Source organism: Labeo rohita, chromosome 14 (genome assembly GCF_022985175.1).
Source record: "Labeo rohita strain BAU-BD-2019 chromosome 14, IGBB_LRoh.1.0, whole genome shotgun sequence".
In the NCBI taxonomy this organism is placed as follows: domain Eukaryota; kingdom Metazoa; phylum Chordata; class Actinopteri; order Cypriniformes; family Cyprinidae; genus Labeo; species Labeo rohita.
Window position 1 is genome coordinate 19,254,137 of NC_066882.1, and position 17,539 is coordinate 19,271,675.

The 17,539-nt window shown below is 36.9% G+C and overlaps 1 protein-coding gene across 4 annotated transcripts in view; it reads right to left on the bottom strand.

Moving 5' to 3' along the window:
- The window catches only part of unc5a (unc-5 netrin receptor A), a 236,850-nt gene that overhangs the window by 67,062 nt on the left and 152,249 nt on the right, over positions 1-17,539 (bottom strand). For all 4 annotated transcript variants that reach the window (XM_051127773.1, XM_051127772.1, XM_051127771.1 and 1 more), the window contains exons 3-5: positions 14,360-14,503; positions 8,473-8,576; positions 7,730-7,910 (exon numbers count right to left, since the gene is read on the bottom strand). In XM_051127773.1, coding sequence (XP_050983730.1) covers positions 7,730-7,910; positions 8,473-8,576; positions 14,360-14,503 — 429 coding nt within the window. The remainder of the gene's footprint in view (positions 1-7,729; positions 7,911-8,472; positions 8,577-14,359; positions 14,504-17,539) is intronic.

The following is a 17,539-nucleotide window of genomic DNA, read 5'->3' on the forward strand; positions in this document are numbered from 1 at the left end:
AAACTTCCTGTAAACATAATTTTTTACTAGATAAGAAAACAAAAACAAAAGTGGACATCTTATATTTGGAAGGTTTTATAGGCCTTACAGAAAAGCTGATTTATTGCAAATCAATTGCAATTGTATGTTTCAACCAGATGGCAATAGAGAGCCCAGAATTCCATACGGTACCTTTAAAGGGTCATGAAACCCCAGAACACATTTTTTGAGATGTGAACAGATATGTACAGACTGCATTTCAGTGAAAACACTAATAGCACTCATAAACGTTATCAAAAAGTGGAAATTGGTTTTTCTGAGCAATTTCATTCTTCCGGGTTGAAAACCAAAAGTCACGAGATGTGACAGTGTTATAAGGCTCGTTTGAGATGCGCCTCGCCTCGCCTGAAATGTAGGTGAGAGTAGGCGGCTGCAGTGAGGGGAGAAGTGAAATAAATGCAGTCAAGACGGACAGTTCTGACCTCTCGAAGTAGAAAAGATACCTACGAGATCAAAAGCAGATATCGCGTTATCACACTCACGTGCTGTTTGCTGATAAACATGATATAATTTCAGCTCTGTTGTTTTTATATGAAAATAAATATGATGAACAAGACACTCAAAGTGCCTGCTATTTAATTCCATACGAAAGGCATATTTATCATCCATTTTTACTTTAATACAAATGTGTATTTTAGATTTTTATAGAAATATGACAACAATCACATATTTCACGCAGAGATCACACTGGCATAGTGTTTGGGAATATTCATGCATAATTTAAACACATAACCACATGATATTAGATTAAAAAATAAAACATTTTAGAAAAGAACGGCAACATCACGGTTCTCTGAACCAATGAGCTTTAAGCTGTGTTGTCATCCAGGCGTTTCCCATTGTGTTTTTGGTCAGCGCAGTCGGTGGAGAGCTACTGCGCCCAACTGCTCAATCTGACACAGCCGTCTCGCCGCCGCGAGAGTTTTTTGGCACACGTCAGCATGACATCAGAGCAAGGCGGACATAACTCGGACACATTTCTAACCGGCATGCATCTTGAGGTGATCACCGGTGATCAATTCTGTGCAGAATTTGCTTATCTCAAACGAGCCTATAGATAGGCTGCAGGGACGGGAGAAGGCCGTTTCTACGTCAATCATTTCTGAGCGCTTTTCTGCATTTATTCACAGGAAAGAGCTTGTTTAACCCAATCACTGCGCTGTAGTATGCATAAAAAAATATCTGCTGTATTATACATAAGATAGTACCGCTTCTTCTCTCAGTGTCATTCACAGACATGCCTCGACGTAAGTGTTCCTTGGTGCAACAACAAAAAAGTAATGCTTGCGTTACCCTATGACGCGACCTGGGGTACATTTCCTGTACAACGACATAACTCGCTGATTAACCTCAATAGTACAATGCATTGTTGTGGAAATGAACAACCTAGTCGCGACTGTTTCCTGAACACGGTCGCACCTCCGTCGTTTGAACCACATTAGTTCAATAATGTAGGGCCGTTGTTAATGACGTCACTGAGTAATAATTTATGTTATTTAACTTATTAGATATCTCCAAAATGCAGTTATATTAAACATAGCACCTGATGACTAATTTACAATTTTTTTGTTCCATGTCATTTTGCTTTATTTGATGTTTGATTCATCACGGGTTCCCTCTTACATCATACTCCGGGGGTTCCCGTAGGCATTCAAAAACGTTGCTTGCAGAGGAAGCGTACAACTACATAGATCAAAATGCATTTATATTTAGATCGAGTGAAAGATATAGATTGTACTGCATGTTAGCTTGCTTATTGTGCCCAAGAGCATACTTTATGGATCCCATGTGTCTTACTAACAAGGAACTATGCTTCTAACCACAGGTTGAGAGCTGTAGTTCCAACCACGTAAGTTTGTGACGCTGTCTGCGAAAGTTCGTTTGAACTATGGTTTCAGGAAACCGAATTGTTGAACTATGTTGGTAACGATGGAACTTGTGACCATAGTTGGCTAACAATGCTTTTGGGAAACGCACCTCAGAGCTGAAGCTTGGGTGCAGGCGGTGATGATTTGCACGATTTGCACGTACAGATATGATCCTGGACCGACCAACGCAATATAGACATGATCTGCACGTCGGACAGACATCTCATGTTTGTTGGGAATATAAATTTTTAAATGTTTTAAAGTAACGACCAAGCGGCCAACGGCAGACAGTGAGTTGATCACAGTCTATATTTGATCAATTTTGTCAGGAAAAAACAGTAAGGAGGCTATTGATAAACCAGTGCTTTCTTTGTTTTCGGTTTAGTGATGAAGTCAGCGACACTGACTCAGCATCTCCACAGTAGTGGATGCATCTGTATGCATGTTTCAAATGGATTACACAATATTTGTTTTCTATTTGAACTGGTTCATTTGAAAGCAGACATTTCACTCTCTATAGATATATTTTTCATGTCTGTAAGGCAAGTATACATGTTGCGGAGTTTCACACTCAAGTTCACAGAGACTGAGACGGCTGAAAGCGCATCCTGTTTGCTTTCATTATTTGACAAAAGTGCAACGTTTTGTTGTTATTGTGAGTGCACATAAATAAATGTAGAGTCTTTACAGATTCGAAAGATGTATTACTTTAATCTGTATGACTAAAAATGAGGTATTTTAAGTATTTTAAGAGCAAATGGCCACACTGGTGCCTCCATCTGTCATGCAGTAAACATGCTACTATTCAGTTTCCACACTCCGCACAGACACTTGAATAGTGCACATTTTTCTATGTTAATATTAGATTGAGCGGCCATGTAAAGTTGCTACTAACATATTTTAGATGATAAGCCATATTTGAGGTAGACGAATGATATGCAAGCTTTTATATGTTTTGCCCGATGTACTATATCACCACAAAGACCAGCTGTTAATGATCTGTCCATCACGGACTGCGTGACTTCACGGGTTGTTTTTGTTTTTATATGACTAACTAATGAAATTTTGGTTGACCAAGCCTCTTCATGTTGACTAATGTTAGTCGACTTTTAGGGGGCAGCCCTAGTACATTTGGATTGTGAAATGCATATCTGATGGACATTTGAAACTCCTATAAAGCCTTGGGAGGATTTGTGAATGCCGCTGAAGCAACGCAACAGATGCTATGGCACATGTCAATGGCAACATTACAAGTCTGGATATCATTTATACTACATGTATTCATACTGTATAGTACATACTTTTTTAATGGTTGCAAAGTAATTACTTATTCAAAAGAAGAGTGTGATTTTGGACGAAGCCAATGTATCCAATCCGGTGAGGTGTTTACTCTTTAATTTGCATGTCTACTTATACCAATTTTATTTGTTTAGGTTGATTTGCATACCAGTTGCTAGCACAGTAGGTGGGCATAATCCCATTAACAGAATGACAGAAGAACCAGCTAATCACAGTGAATTGGAAGCACCACTTTGACTTGTTTTTGCCATTTCCCAAGTATGCCATTCCTCAAGTCTAAAACGTCATAGGCAGGGGTGCACATAAGTGGTGTGCAAGTGCGCAACCAAAATAAAAAATGCACTGGGCAAGTAAGTTTAGACCGCTCATCTGCATGCCGACATGGTTGACAGCTGTTAATGCACAATTACCATTTTAGATCGACTAACTGACTGTAATACCGTATATAATTTTCATTTGAACTGAAAGCATAAAACTAGTCTACGCACTGCAGGTTTCAGAGAAAATAAGCAGAACTGTGACATTTCATTCACTGACGCGTTGACGAGCTTCACTCTGCAGCGCTAAAACCGGCAGGGAATACACTTACTTGCCAGCAACCCGCCAAAATAAAAACCTGCTGATTTTAGGTTTGAAAATGAAAATTGTTAAATGTTAAAAATTTGTATAATTTTTTTTAAAATACCCTCTTTTTAAGTACTACAGAATAACTGTATTTATATTTAAGATTTTTTTTTATTTAATAATATTAAAGTATTACTTTATTATTTTGTTTATTATAGTACTAAAAAAAACAAAGTATACAAAAAGTGCAATAACACTATTATAACTATAATGAATTATTAGACTTTTTTATAGTTAATATTTAATGGGTCACACTACGTGCAGACCAGATCTCCAGGTGCTCTCATGAGAATCTGATCTAAAAACTTACTCATAGGTTTATGTCACTTGTAAGAAACAGTCACACTAGACTTTGAGCACACACAATTCCCGGCAATGACACTGCAACGGTCATATAACATCACAAATTTAACATAACAAATAATAATAAATCCAAAAACTCTAAAACTTACAATCTACTTCCGGTAATGCTACAAACCTGCAAAAATGTTACATTTGCTTTAAAATGTGTGTTCTTTTAATTTTGCTGAGATGTCACGCCGTAACAAATCTTTTACCAAATACCAAACATGAACTTTGTAACACTGTAAAAGGCTAAACTTCGTTGTTCGTTGTGACTTTAGAATCAAAGGAATGAAAAGTGTAGTGTGACCACACCTAAATGCACTATTTGATCACCTGTTTTGTTTAAATTTTGTACTGTCAATTATTTTTTCATCCAAATTGCATGTCTGGCCAAATTTGGATGTGGTAACAGAAGCAAATGAGGTTTTCCACCTCGGCTGCCCTTGTCAAGTCACGACACTATCACTCAATCACCTTTTACAAGCTGTATATTAGCAAAAGCCATCGCTAAATCTACCAAGCAAACCGGGGGGCACATGGTGGGTTGGATGTCTTAAAAGAAACAGCCTAGATTTCATCTGGCAACGCTCACGCGGGGTGTATATTGGTTTTCTGCTCTACCCCGATACACAGTATGGTTTTTATGGCACCAATATCCTGGCTCGTGAAATGCATAATCCTGCAAGGATTCCGCAATGATCCCGAGTCCAAAGTTCACGCAGGGTTTTTAATCAAGTTCCCAGCCTCCTCTCTCTTGGTGGGAGAATTCAGAGCAAATCTGATTTCTCCTTCCTCGGTAACTCGTCCGATTTGTTGTCCTGAGGCCTTGATCGCCGGTCAGAGTCTATATTGTGCCTGTAGCTGCTCTGTAATTCTGCTCCGGTCAGACCAAATCAATTCTTTAGCCTCTCTTCTACCACTGATTGCTCACCACGAAGAAGGAAATTGCGCAGCAACTCGGGTCCTGATTACCTCTTAGCGCACCGTTGTGTCAAGTCAAGTCCAGCCTTGTTAAAATTCATCTCGGCCTCTGTCCAACAGCACTAATAACAACTCTCACACCACCTATGGTTCAGCCAATAAGCAAGCCTGCGAGACTTCAAATTAGTAAACTGACATTTTAATGTGAAGCCATGGGGAAAAAAAAGAATAGCATAAAGGACCATGCCTAATAGTTCTTTTGATCAAAAGGTATTCACAGGGAATTTTTCTTTAATTAATTTCTACAATGGTAGCAAATTGCTTGGGGAACATTGCACAATTTGAAACCGCCAAATTGTAAGGCGCCGCACCTAGCATTCATGTGCCATTTCTCTTTTTCCCTGTGTGAGGGCTTCATTGATTGACAGCATAAAAAGCAAACAATAGAGCGAAAATGTTCTCGGCTCACTTTTGCAGAGCCTTCCGTCAAAATGTTCCCAAATTCGAACAAAATGCAACAACTTATCTAATCTCCCTTCGCCGGATAAATAATTGTAAGTTTAGTTCCCCTATTAAACACAACACGCTGATTGCTCTGATTGACTTGCAGTCCCTGTATTAAAAACCACGTCCGCATTTATTTCCGTTTAATGCAAATCACACAACTGTCCCTTGACTTATTATCTTTAAGCTAGGCTTCATAATAAAACTGACACATTATCTCTAACAAAAATTCAGATTCTACGACATGTCCGTCTGTGGTTTACGAGTATTCTCTGTAGATCTTTCTCAATACTGTACTATGTGTCGCGTGTGATCGACTCGGCCCGGATCAGTAGAGAGCGTGTACAGGGTTGTAATGCACGCTACCTTTAGAACGGCGCTTGTCCTGGGACCCCTCCGGGGTTAGCGATGTTCTGCCGCTGTGCATTTTAATAAAGGTCAGCTAGCTTATAAACCCCATTCATTAGTCACTTTCTGCCATTAATTCAACAAGCCCAACTACAGTGTGAGTGTTTGTCAGCTCTGCTGAGATTTCAGAGACACTGTCTGGCTGCTTTGCTCTCAAATTGATACGTTGTAATGTCGCTGCAATCATTCACAACATGAATAGTTTTAGAGGAGCTAAGCTAAAGCTTAAAAGAAGAAACAGAATGTGCTCAAGCTGTAATGCTTAGTTTTAAGATGGCCACAAGAAATATAATGGCCCCAAATGCACTTTCTTTTCTAGGTAATTGTGACTGAAGTATTTTTAAAAATAATTTCAAAAGGCTTGAAATTTTGTCTAGACGTACGTCTCCAAATTTCAAGAAAATTAATCACAAAACAGAAATTATGCGGAACAACTTGCAAAACAACTTAAATGCTGCTGTTAAAAAAAATAATAATAATAATATATTTCTAAGCAATCACATTCCTAATGAATACTTGCTCCCCTAAAAAACTAAAAAAGGGGAGAATATATATATACAGTGGCATAGGGAAGTTTGGGAACCCCTTAAAAATCTGTGAAAATTTTAACAATTTTAACAAAATAAGAGAGATCATACAAAATGCATGTTATTTTTTATTTAGTACTGTCCTGAGTAAGATATTTTACACAAAATATGTATGTAATATACAAAATAAATAGCTGAAATTATTAAAATAGCCCTCTTCAAAAGTTTGGGAACCCTTGGTTCTTAGTTTTCAAGCCAGGGCGTGAAAACTTTTGAACAGGATGAAGATGTCCAAATTTTTCTTATTTTGTTGAAATATTTTTTTCCCCTCCCCCATTTAGTATTGCCCTTTCGCAGCAACAGAAGATACTTGCATGTTTTTCCGGAACACAAATTAAGTACAATTTACCAATTTACCTGATCTTCAAACCCCCGGCTCTTAATGCACTGTGTTTCCTTCTAGAGCATCAGTGAATGTTTGAACCTTTTTTAATAGTTGAGTTTGAGTCTCTCAGTTGTCCTCAGTGTGAAAAGACGGATCTCAAAATCATACAGTCAATGCTTGTATACTGCCTGGTTCAAACAGGCAAAAGATGCTGGAAAACAAAAGAATCCGCAGGATCTGGAGGATTTTTCTAAAAGACAAAAGTTTAACTATTCAGAACAAACAAGGGATTCATGAACAACCATCACAAAACAAAAAAACAGCCGTAGATCATCCAGGTAACCACACAGTATGAAGAACCAAGGGTTCCCAAACTTTTGAAGGGGGTTATTTTAATAATTTCAGCTCTTGTGGACTATATGTAAACATCTTTTATGCAAAATATCTTACTCAGGACAGTACTAAATAAAAAAAAGAACATGCATTTTTCAGGTTTAAAAAAAATAATACAATTAAAAATAATAATAATAAAATAAAAATAGATAATGTTCAAAATTAATTAAATGGAGACTACAGCTAGGGTTGTTAAAGTAAAAGCTGTTATACATTTTCACAAAGCAAAGCAGTCAGTATATTTTGTTCTCAAAGTCTGATCCAAATAAAGTTGTCCATCAAAGCTAACCTAACTCTCTCAGTAAATTACCCCTGACTCCAGGTCAAAACCATCCCAAACTTTTGTCAGACTGTTGAAAGGTGAAGTCCATTTATCTGTGATTTAAGAATGGAACAAAGTATGAGAAGAAACACACCGTAGACAATCACGGTAGCCGAGGAGCTCTTTCGTCGAGCCACAATGTTCTTGGCCACGCAGGTGTAGTTGCCTGTGTCGGCCAGGCGGGCTTGTTTGATGATGAGATTATGGTCCACGGTGATGAAGAAATTGGGGTCAGTCTTGGGGTCGATCAGCTCCTCATTCCTCTGCCACTCCACCTAGAGATATACACAAGAGAAAACATTTCACAGCTTCAATCTGGCTCAAACGGATGGAAAACGCTCTGTATGCTCCCAGATCCAGCGGCCATTCTGGGCAGCTCCCAAAGACCCTGCCTGGGCTGAAGATGTTAAATTTTGGCAGGCACTGCATGCCAGCATGGGGCGGTAGGAAAGTGGATTAGCATTTTTCTTTCCCTCTTTTTTTATACAATAAAAATGACAGAATGAATAGAGGCAAACACATCAGTCACTTTTGCAGTGAAAGCAGAGTTCGCTGTTGTTAGGTTTGGAAGTTTAGATGGTCATTTTGAGCTGCAACAGCTGGTCGCAGGCTGGTCTAGTCCTGCACCAGTGCAAAAATACATGTATTATTAATGGGACTCCCAGAGCTGCCAAATCACATTGCGTGGTTCCTCATCCAAGTCCAGCTCACTGAACAGACGGATTATGGTGAAAGACGTCAGATTCCTGGCTCGATGGTATATTTGTGCGAGTACATTAATGAGAGGGATAATTAGCAGAGCTGTTGGGTGTTAACATGTTTACTTGCTGCTCTCACCTCTGCAGGAGGAACACCTTCAGGAGGATGACAGCGCAGAAGGACTTCCTGATCCAGTGCCACTTCCTTACCCAGCGGTTCCTCTTCAAAGTTCTTCCTCAGATCTGTACAGCAAAATCATTTTATTATTTATTAGGTGCATTTGGAACATATATGTTCAAACTTATAAGCATAGCCGTAACTAAAACAGACAAGCTTAATGAAATAAAGATAAGGTAATGGTTATGTCACACACTAGAGCAGACTTTGTAGTGCATGGTATAGTTAATATTATATATTTTTAATAATTAGTGCAACATTAATTTGGCTAGTATTATCAGAGGAGTGGCACATTTATTCAGTTATAAAGTAAGAACATGGTTAAAATATAGATGTACATCAGTGGCATTTCCTCTGAGGAGGCAATGGAGGCAGGGTCTCCTCAAAAACTTGGAAAAAAATAAATAAAAATTGAATTGTCATCTAAGATGTTCATGTCTTTCTTCAGTTGTAAAGAAATTGTTTTTTTTTTTTTGAGAAAAACATTTCAGCATTTTTCTTCATATAATGGACTGATATGGTGCCCCAATTTCAATTTCCAAATTTCCAAAACGCAGTTTAGATGCGCATTTAAATGATCCCAAATGCAGTTTTAAACGATCCCAGCCGAGAAAGAAGGGTCTTATCTAGCGTAATATATTTTCATAAAAATAATACTATTTCTATACTTTTTAAATGTCAAACGCTATTCCTGTCTTACTCTGCCTGGACTGTTTTTTTCCGGTTTATGAAAGTTAGGGTATGTCGAAAAACTCCAATCTCACGTTCTCACTCAACTTCAAAATCGTCCTATATTGCTGTTTTTTACCTTTTTTGTTAAGGGTGTTTGATCTTCTTTGCATGTTTACTTTGCAAAGACTGGGTTGGTACTTCTGCAGCGAAGTAGGATGATTTTGAAATGATTTTTGAAGTTGAGGGAGAAAATACGATTGGAGTTTTTCGACAATTTACCCTAACTGTCTTGAGCCAGAATACACAGAGTTCAACGAGAGCAAGGCAAGATGAGCGTTTGAGAATAAAAAGTATTTAAATTGTATTTTTTTGAATGAAACTAACTGATCGTTTTGCTAGATAAGACCCTTCTTCCTCGGCTGGTATCATTTACAACCGCATTTGGGATCGTTTGAAGCTGCATTTAAACTGCATTTTGGAAGTTCAAAATCGGGGCACCATATCAGTCCATTATATGAAGAAAAATCCTGAAATGTTTTCTTAAAAAAAACATAATTTCTTTACGACTGAAGAAAGAAAGACATGGACATCTTGGATGACAAGGGGGCGAGTACATTATATGTGAATCTTTGTTTTGGAAGTGGACTTCTACTTTAAATCACTAGTTTCTCTAAACCAATTAGTGTTCTGACTTTTTTTTTCTCTTCCAATTTCGAGTTTACATCTCGAGTGTTTTTCTCAGAACTGTGAGATATAAACGCACAATTGCGAGAAATAAAGTCAGAATTGAGAGATATAAACTCGCAACTGCAAATTATAAAGTGCAGTTCTGAGGAGAGAAAAAAAGACTGATATGTTCACAGAATTGCGAGTTTATATCACACAATTCTGAGAGGGAAAAAAAAAGTCAGAATTGTGAGGTAACTAGCCCAAAACTAGCCCAATCACATTTCGAGGGGGTTCCCCTGGTAAATTCATATTTCAGGGGCTAAATATGACGTTATTGGCGTTGCTTCAACCCGCAGACATAAAAAACAACCTGCGGCAACAGTGGTAAAGTAGCTCATATATATATATATTTATATGTGACCCAGGACCACAAAACCAGTCATAAGGGTCAACAAAAGCCGAATAAACAAGCTTTCCATTGATGTATGGTTTGTTAGGATAGGACAATATTTGGCCGAGATACAACTATTTGAATATCTGGAATCTGAGGGTGCAAAAAAATCTAAATATTTGGAAAATCACCTTTAAAATTTCCAAATGAAGCCCTTACTAATGCATATTACTAATCAAAAATCAAGTTTTGATATATTTACAGTAAAAATTTTACTAAATATCTTCATGAAACTTGATCTTTACTTAATTTCCTAATGATTTTTGGCATAAAAGAAAAATCAATAACTTTGACCCATACACTGTATTTTTGGCTATTGCTACAAATAAACCCCAGCGACTTAAGACTGGTTTTGTGGTCCAGGGTCATATATATATGTATATATATATATATATATATATAGTTCACCCCAAAAATGACAATTTCTTTAGTTTCTTTCCTTTGTGAAACATAAAAGAAGGTATTTTGAAGATGGTTGGTAACAAAACTGTTTTGGTTACCAATTACTTTCATGAACAAAAATACTAAGATGTTAATTAAATGATCTTCTTTTAAAGACCATATAGCCTAAATGTTTGTGTAATTAATTTTATGTTGAATCAAATAAAAGATTTCTTTCTAAAGCTACAATTTGTGATCTCTACTTGATACTTTCTCATTTAACACAAAAAAATAGCTTTTGTGGGTATTTTCACAGTCAAATTAATTTTGTGATTAATCGAAACATAATGTAAAAATTTGAATCGACTGACAGCCCTAGTAAAAATACAATATAGATTTTTATTCTGATAGTGTAAGTAATGTTTATTTAACCAAGAAAATGTGACTGAGACATGAATTTACATTTAATTAAACAAAAAAAATTCAGAACACCACTGCACGCTACTGGTGTACATGTATCACCAGACAGGTAAGCTGCCAAGCCATTTAATCTAACATTATCTGTGTCATATTTAGCAATGTCTTTTTTTTGGGTTCAGAGCTCCTCCATATATAACTCAGGGCTTTGTTTGCACCGTGTACGTTCACCAGAAGCCGTGAGCGGCCTTTCTCTCTTGGAAGGATCCATATCACAGACCCGAGTGCTTATTAGACCCTGCTTGGTTGCTTCAGAGAATGGTTGTCTGCAGCCCCCAGGCAAAGCATCAACAAAAAGGAATTGCATTATCTTCCTCCACTACTCGATACCTCACCAAGGCTGTGGTATCCGCACGACCACCCACTCTACCTAAAACCCCTGGGACAAGTGTTGATGCGAGTCGAATTGTATTTGCTCGTCAAAATTGCATTACTCTTGATGGAGGGCTTTCTGTGCCCCCCTGACTATGGATGGCACAATTTCAAAACAATATTTGCATAAACGTTTATAGCTGTTATGACACGAAAAAGCTTTTGGAAGAAGGTGTCCGTCGAGACAGCGGACTTGTCTTCGGTTCAGATGCCGGGGAATAAAATCCGTCTCAATAATGATGCCACTGCCAGTCATTTCGTTTCCTCAAAACAGATGTCATGCCTGTCTTCACCAATCACGCCTCGGCAAACATTAAGAGGTGAAGAGGGGTCTTTGACATTCAATTTAATTAAATGGGATTTAATGGGAATAGGAGAGGCACAAAGGATTAGATGGCCATCAAGTCTTGAGATGACATTGTCATGACTTTAAGAGGAAAACTCTCAAAGGAAAGAGGTTTGTTAAAGGAGTATTTCACCCTAGTGCAATTACAATGAATGGGGACTGAGGCTTTCAAGCTCCAAAAAAGACCCAAGCACCATACAAATGATACAAAAGTGCTCCATATGACTCATTCGCTACATTGAAAGTGCTCAGAAGTTGTACGGCACTTTGTGTGCAGGAACAGACTGAAAGTTACGTAGCGCGCAAACCGTTTGAACCACTTTTATAGTTCCTTTTCAGAACCCCTGGTCACTGTAATCACTCTTGGGTGAGAAAATGACAGTCTTCTCTTTTTTAAACATCCTTTCATTACTAAAAGCGAAATCAGAGGTGAATTTAAGTTTGGCAAGAGAAGTATCCATTCAGAATATTTATAAGCACCGTACTGAGACAAATCCCAAATCCAGTTTAATCGCACGATGCTTAAATCATTGTTTTAGACAAAATACGATTGTACTGTATCTTCCTTTCGATGCTACTTTAAAGTAAGGATGTATTCTCCTTTGTTTTGTGCTGACGTTTCTTCTGAGCGAGGAGGTGCGGTGGTGCGGTTTCCTAGTGTTTAATCACACAGAGATATCAAAACCACCAGGCCTCTTGAGGCAATTACAAAGTGTTACATTGCAGATTAGCAGATTTCCTTGCCACAGGCTCTTCCTGATCAAACTTCCCAATCAAACATTAAATAAGTCATATAAAACCAACTGAATCAATCAGCCTTGGGGAAAAGTGAAACGTAAGTGGTTAGATTGATTGGCTAAATGGAATTTCAAAATAACTTTTAATAGAAAGTATATCGTTATCAAAACACTCTGGTGGAGAGATAAAAAAAAGAGCAAATGCTACTGTGACGTAGAGCACCTTAAATACATTAGGGACAAATTAATTTGGTTGGACAATGTTTTTTACCAAAATTTACCAAAAAGGCATTCAAATAAATGGCATTCAAAGTAGCTATTGTGTTTTTCATTCACAGCACCATTAAGCCCATAACTAATGGCGCAAAACATATTGTGGTCATTTAAAACCTTGTTTATCCATGCAAACCCATATTTAATAATAAAAAATATAGGAAATGTTTTCTTTAATTTTTGCTGATACGATTTTTTATTTAAGAAATTAATACTTTTATTCAGCAAGGATGCATTAAATGGTAGTGAAAACTTTTATATTGTTACAAAAAAATTCTGTTCTTTCATCAAAGAAACCTGAAAAAAAATATTTAGGAAATTAATAGTTTTATTTACAGAAAAAATCAATTTTAAATAAATTCCATTCTTTCATCAAAGAAACTGAAAAAAATGAAATTACTACAGTTTAATTCATCCTTGCTAAAAGTATTAAAGTATTTTATATCACTACAAAAAATCAATTTTAAATAAATTCTGTTCTTTCATCAAAGAAACCTGAAAAAAAGAGAAATTAATCTTTTTTTTAATTCAGCAAGAATGCATTAAATTGTAGTAAAGACATTTATACTGTTACAAAAAATCCATTTTAATCATTTCTGCTATTTCATCAAAGAAACCTGATTTTTTTTTCTATTATTATTACAAAATTAATATTTTTATTCAGCAAGGATGCATTAAATTGTAGTAAAGATGTTTATATTGTTAGAAAAAAATAATTAAAAATAATTTCTGCTGTTTCATCAAAGAAACCTGATTTTTTATTTAATTAACAAAATTAATACTTTTATTCAGCAAGGATGCATTAAATTGTGCCAAAGACTTATTTTGTTACAAAAACAAGAAAAATGAAAGAAAAAAAAAAAATCTTAACATCAACGATAATTATAAGAGATCTTTCTTTAATATGACTAAATCAGCATATTATAATGATTTCTGAAGGATCATGTGAAACTAAAGACTGGAGTAACAACTGCAGAATATTCAGCTTCGCCATCACAGGAATAAATGATAATAATTTAAATAAAATTAAATTAAACTAGATAAATAATTAAAAAGTTATTCTAAATGATTATATCATTTCACAATATTACTGTTTTTACTGTGTTTTTTTTACCAAATAAATGCAGCCTTGGTATCTTCATTTAAAAAACATTTTAAAAAAATCTTACCATCTCTCTCTCTCTCTCTCTCTCTCGCTCTCTCTCTCTCTAATAAATATTTATTTATTTATTCTGGAACTGTATCATTATATCTCCATTATGCTGCATGGTTAGTTGCCTTTTATTATTTGCATTAACTTCTTCATTTATTTTTTCCCCTCCAATCCTTATCATCACAGACCTGTGACCCATTTTGGGAAAGCACCCCGCCAGTTGAGAACCACACAGTGCTAGACATGCATCACATTATCACAGATTATAAAGAGGCATTCGTTCAAAACATGTTTGCGTTATAAGATAAGAAACTCACAGGCGATGCGCACATATGCCTTTTGGCTCTTCTGGGTTCCCGTAGTGCTCCAGGCCACACACTGACACCAGTAATCCTCCAGACCGAAGATCTTCTCCACCTGCTGTCTGGAGATGTCAATCTTCACCTGCATCACCGGCAGCCCTGGGACCAAACCAGACAAAGCAAACACGTTCAGCTCAGCGCTCCAAACATATCACCATTGACAGAGACAGAGAGAGGCATTCAGAAACAGTCCTTCAACCGCAGCAAACACCAGACCCCTTTAAAAAGCCCTGTTTGTTTGTGTCAAACTTGCGGATAATGGGAGGCAAATTGGTTGGCGGAAATTAGCAGCTCTTTACTGCCAGAAGTGCATCAAAACTTTGGCAACGAAGCAAAATTTATCACAGCTGTCAAACTTTTCACGGATGTGAAACTGTCCACTGTTTCCAACGACTTTTTAGAGGTTCATTAAGTCCGGTGAAGAGCTGCCAGCCATTTGAGATAAATGGAAACAAATTAAAGTTTTTTTTTTTTTTTGCAAATAAACACTTTTGTTGTTTTGCCAATTCATGGAATGCTAACGAAAGATTGAGCACTGTCACAATCACTGTTTAATAAACGCAGGAAGTGTATGACATCTGAAACCACCTCGAAATAGAAAATCCCAAACTCTAATACGCTTTCTGGGATGAATTAATAAATAAACAGATATTAATATTTATGCGAGCTTCCAGTGGGAGATTTTTTTCCTGGTTACTCAATATGTGCGTTTCCATTCAGACACGAGTGGCTAGGATTATCCCATCAAAGCTCAGAGGTCTTTTCTGAAAATAAAAATTAAAAGAGGACAAGAAAAAAAAAAAAAGGAATGAAGTGATAATTTATCAGCTGCAGTAGGGTGAATAATGTCTATACAACTGGTGTGAAGTCATCCAACAAAATGATTCATTTTCAGCTGACAATTACAAATGAACATCATCAGAGTTAACCAACACCAACAACACAAACCGTGTAATGCATAAAAAAACTCTCTTTGAGGATGAAGGGAGGGGGTTAGACAAAGATCATTTTTCTTTTCATTATCTCTGGACCATCTCCTCAACCCCTAAGCCTCTCTGATATTTTCCTCCGTAGCTATCGCTCATCTCAACACAAAAGCGTGACCTTGAAGATGTCTACATCCCTCTGAACAGCCACCTTCCTCCTAATTTCTTCCATAATCTCTCTCCATCTTTGATCATCTCTCTCCACCCAACCTCGTTCATCCCTTCTCACCCTTTCTCTTTGTATGCTCAAACGGATTTCTAGGCATTTCAAATCTTTCTGTACCTCATACAGTTGTGTTTTGGGCCATAGTTCAAATTTTCAAACTAATTTTTGTGCATGAAATGAACATTCAAAAGATTTTGGGGCTACCATTGAAGGGGTCATGACATGAGAAACCAAATTTAGAAGAGCTCTTTGTATGGTTAATACATGCGGCAAGTTTCATTACATAAAAAATAAGCACTGCCTTCAGTGCAAGACATTGACTAATAATTATCTTCTTACCATAGGCCCCGCCCACTGGCGTTCAGTCGATTAATAGCCGATCGCTTGATTACGCTGAATGCGAGTGTTGCGTCATGTCAAAAGCAAATAGAAATTACAATCACTGCCACTATCTTGTCTACAATGGATACAGGTGAACGTTCACTTTCTGACACAGTCCATGCACTTGAGTCTGTCGTCATTGGATAAATAGAGTGAAAGAACATTCACTTTGACGCATCTGGTTTTATGTCTTTGTACAGATATCAGAAGGATCCCAGTGTAAAAAACAGGTGGATAGGCTTTTTTTAATAGGATCCTGGATCGTGACTGAGGATTGTTCAGAAGATTTTGTTTTGTAAATGAGCCACAGTGTCATGGAGAAACATTTAATGAAAACATTTGTTGAAAAACGAAGCGGTACTAGATCTGACTGCAGCTGCACCACAAACGGTAAGTAAATGATTTCATAATGCTTTGTCAGGAAATTACTGTTTTATTTTGATCATGTTCTCAAAACACTCACATGCAACAGTGAGGGGGCGGGGTATTGATACTGTTTCCTATGAAATGACGTTAGCCAATCATAACAGTGGCCAACTACTGACTAAACTTAAAGGACACGCCCCTCAAAACAGGTCGGTTAGACAAAGGGTCAAAATGAGGGTTGAAAACAAAGCAATAACCCCCAAGAAGCCGTGGTTTACAGTGAGTTTATGACAGTTAGGGGGCATTGTTTACAATGCACGAAATATGGTAAGACAATTCTAAATACTGACCTGGGGGTGAGGGGTTTATATGAATGTATCTCTGAGGGGAACTGGGTGTCTTCAGATAAGTTTAGATAGTATTTTCTTTTCAACTTACCTCTGTATAATGCATATTAATACAGTGTTTAAAAGCGCAGCGCTTCTTTGTTTACAGCGGCAATCAAGAAAAGACTATATCACTGCTGTTCCATAAACGCCACCTGCTGGCAGAGAGTAAATTTGCATTTCTTTAGCCTGTCTACTGTTTTTGTTTTGTTCAGATATGTTTTATAAAGCGTAATATCCAAAGTTATGATCAGACCATTCTGTTTTTGCTTTGATTTTTTTTAATTATACAGTCTAATTTAGATCAGAACTTGTTAAAGGATTAGTTCACTTCCAGAATAAAAAATAACAGATAATGTACTCTCTTCCTTGTCATCATGGATGTTCATGTCTTTCTTTCTTCAGTTGTAAAGAAATTGTTTTTTGAGGAAAACATTTCAGGATTTCTCTAAATATAATGGACTTCTATGGTGCCCCCAGATTTAAACTTCCAAAATGCAGTTTATATGCAGCTTCTAAGGGCTCTAAACGATTACAGCCAAGGAAGTTTTGTCTAGCTCTGTGTGAACTGTTTTTTCCAGTCATAACAGTTAGGGTACGTCTAAAAACTCCCATCTCATTTTCTTCTCCAACTTCAAAATTGTCCTACATTGCTGTTTTCACCTTTTTTTGTAAAAGGTAGTTGATGATCTTTGCATGTTCATTTTGTAAGCTTTTGATGTTGGAGGAGAAAATGAGTTGGGAGTTTTTAGACGTACCCTAACTGTCATTAGCGGAAAAAACAGAGTTCACGAGATAAGACGAGATAAACGTTCTAAGTTAAAAAGTATATAAATTGTAATAATAAAAA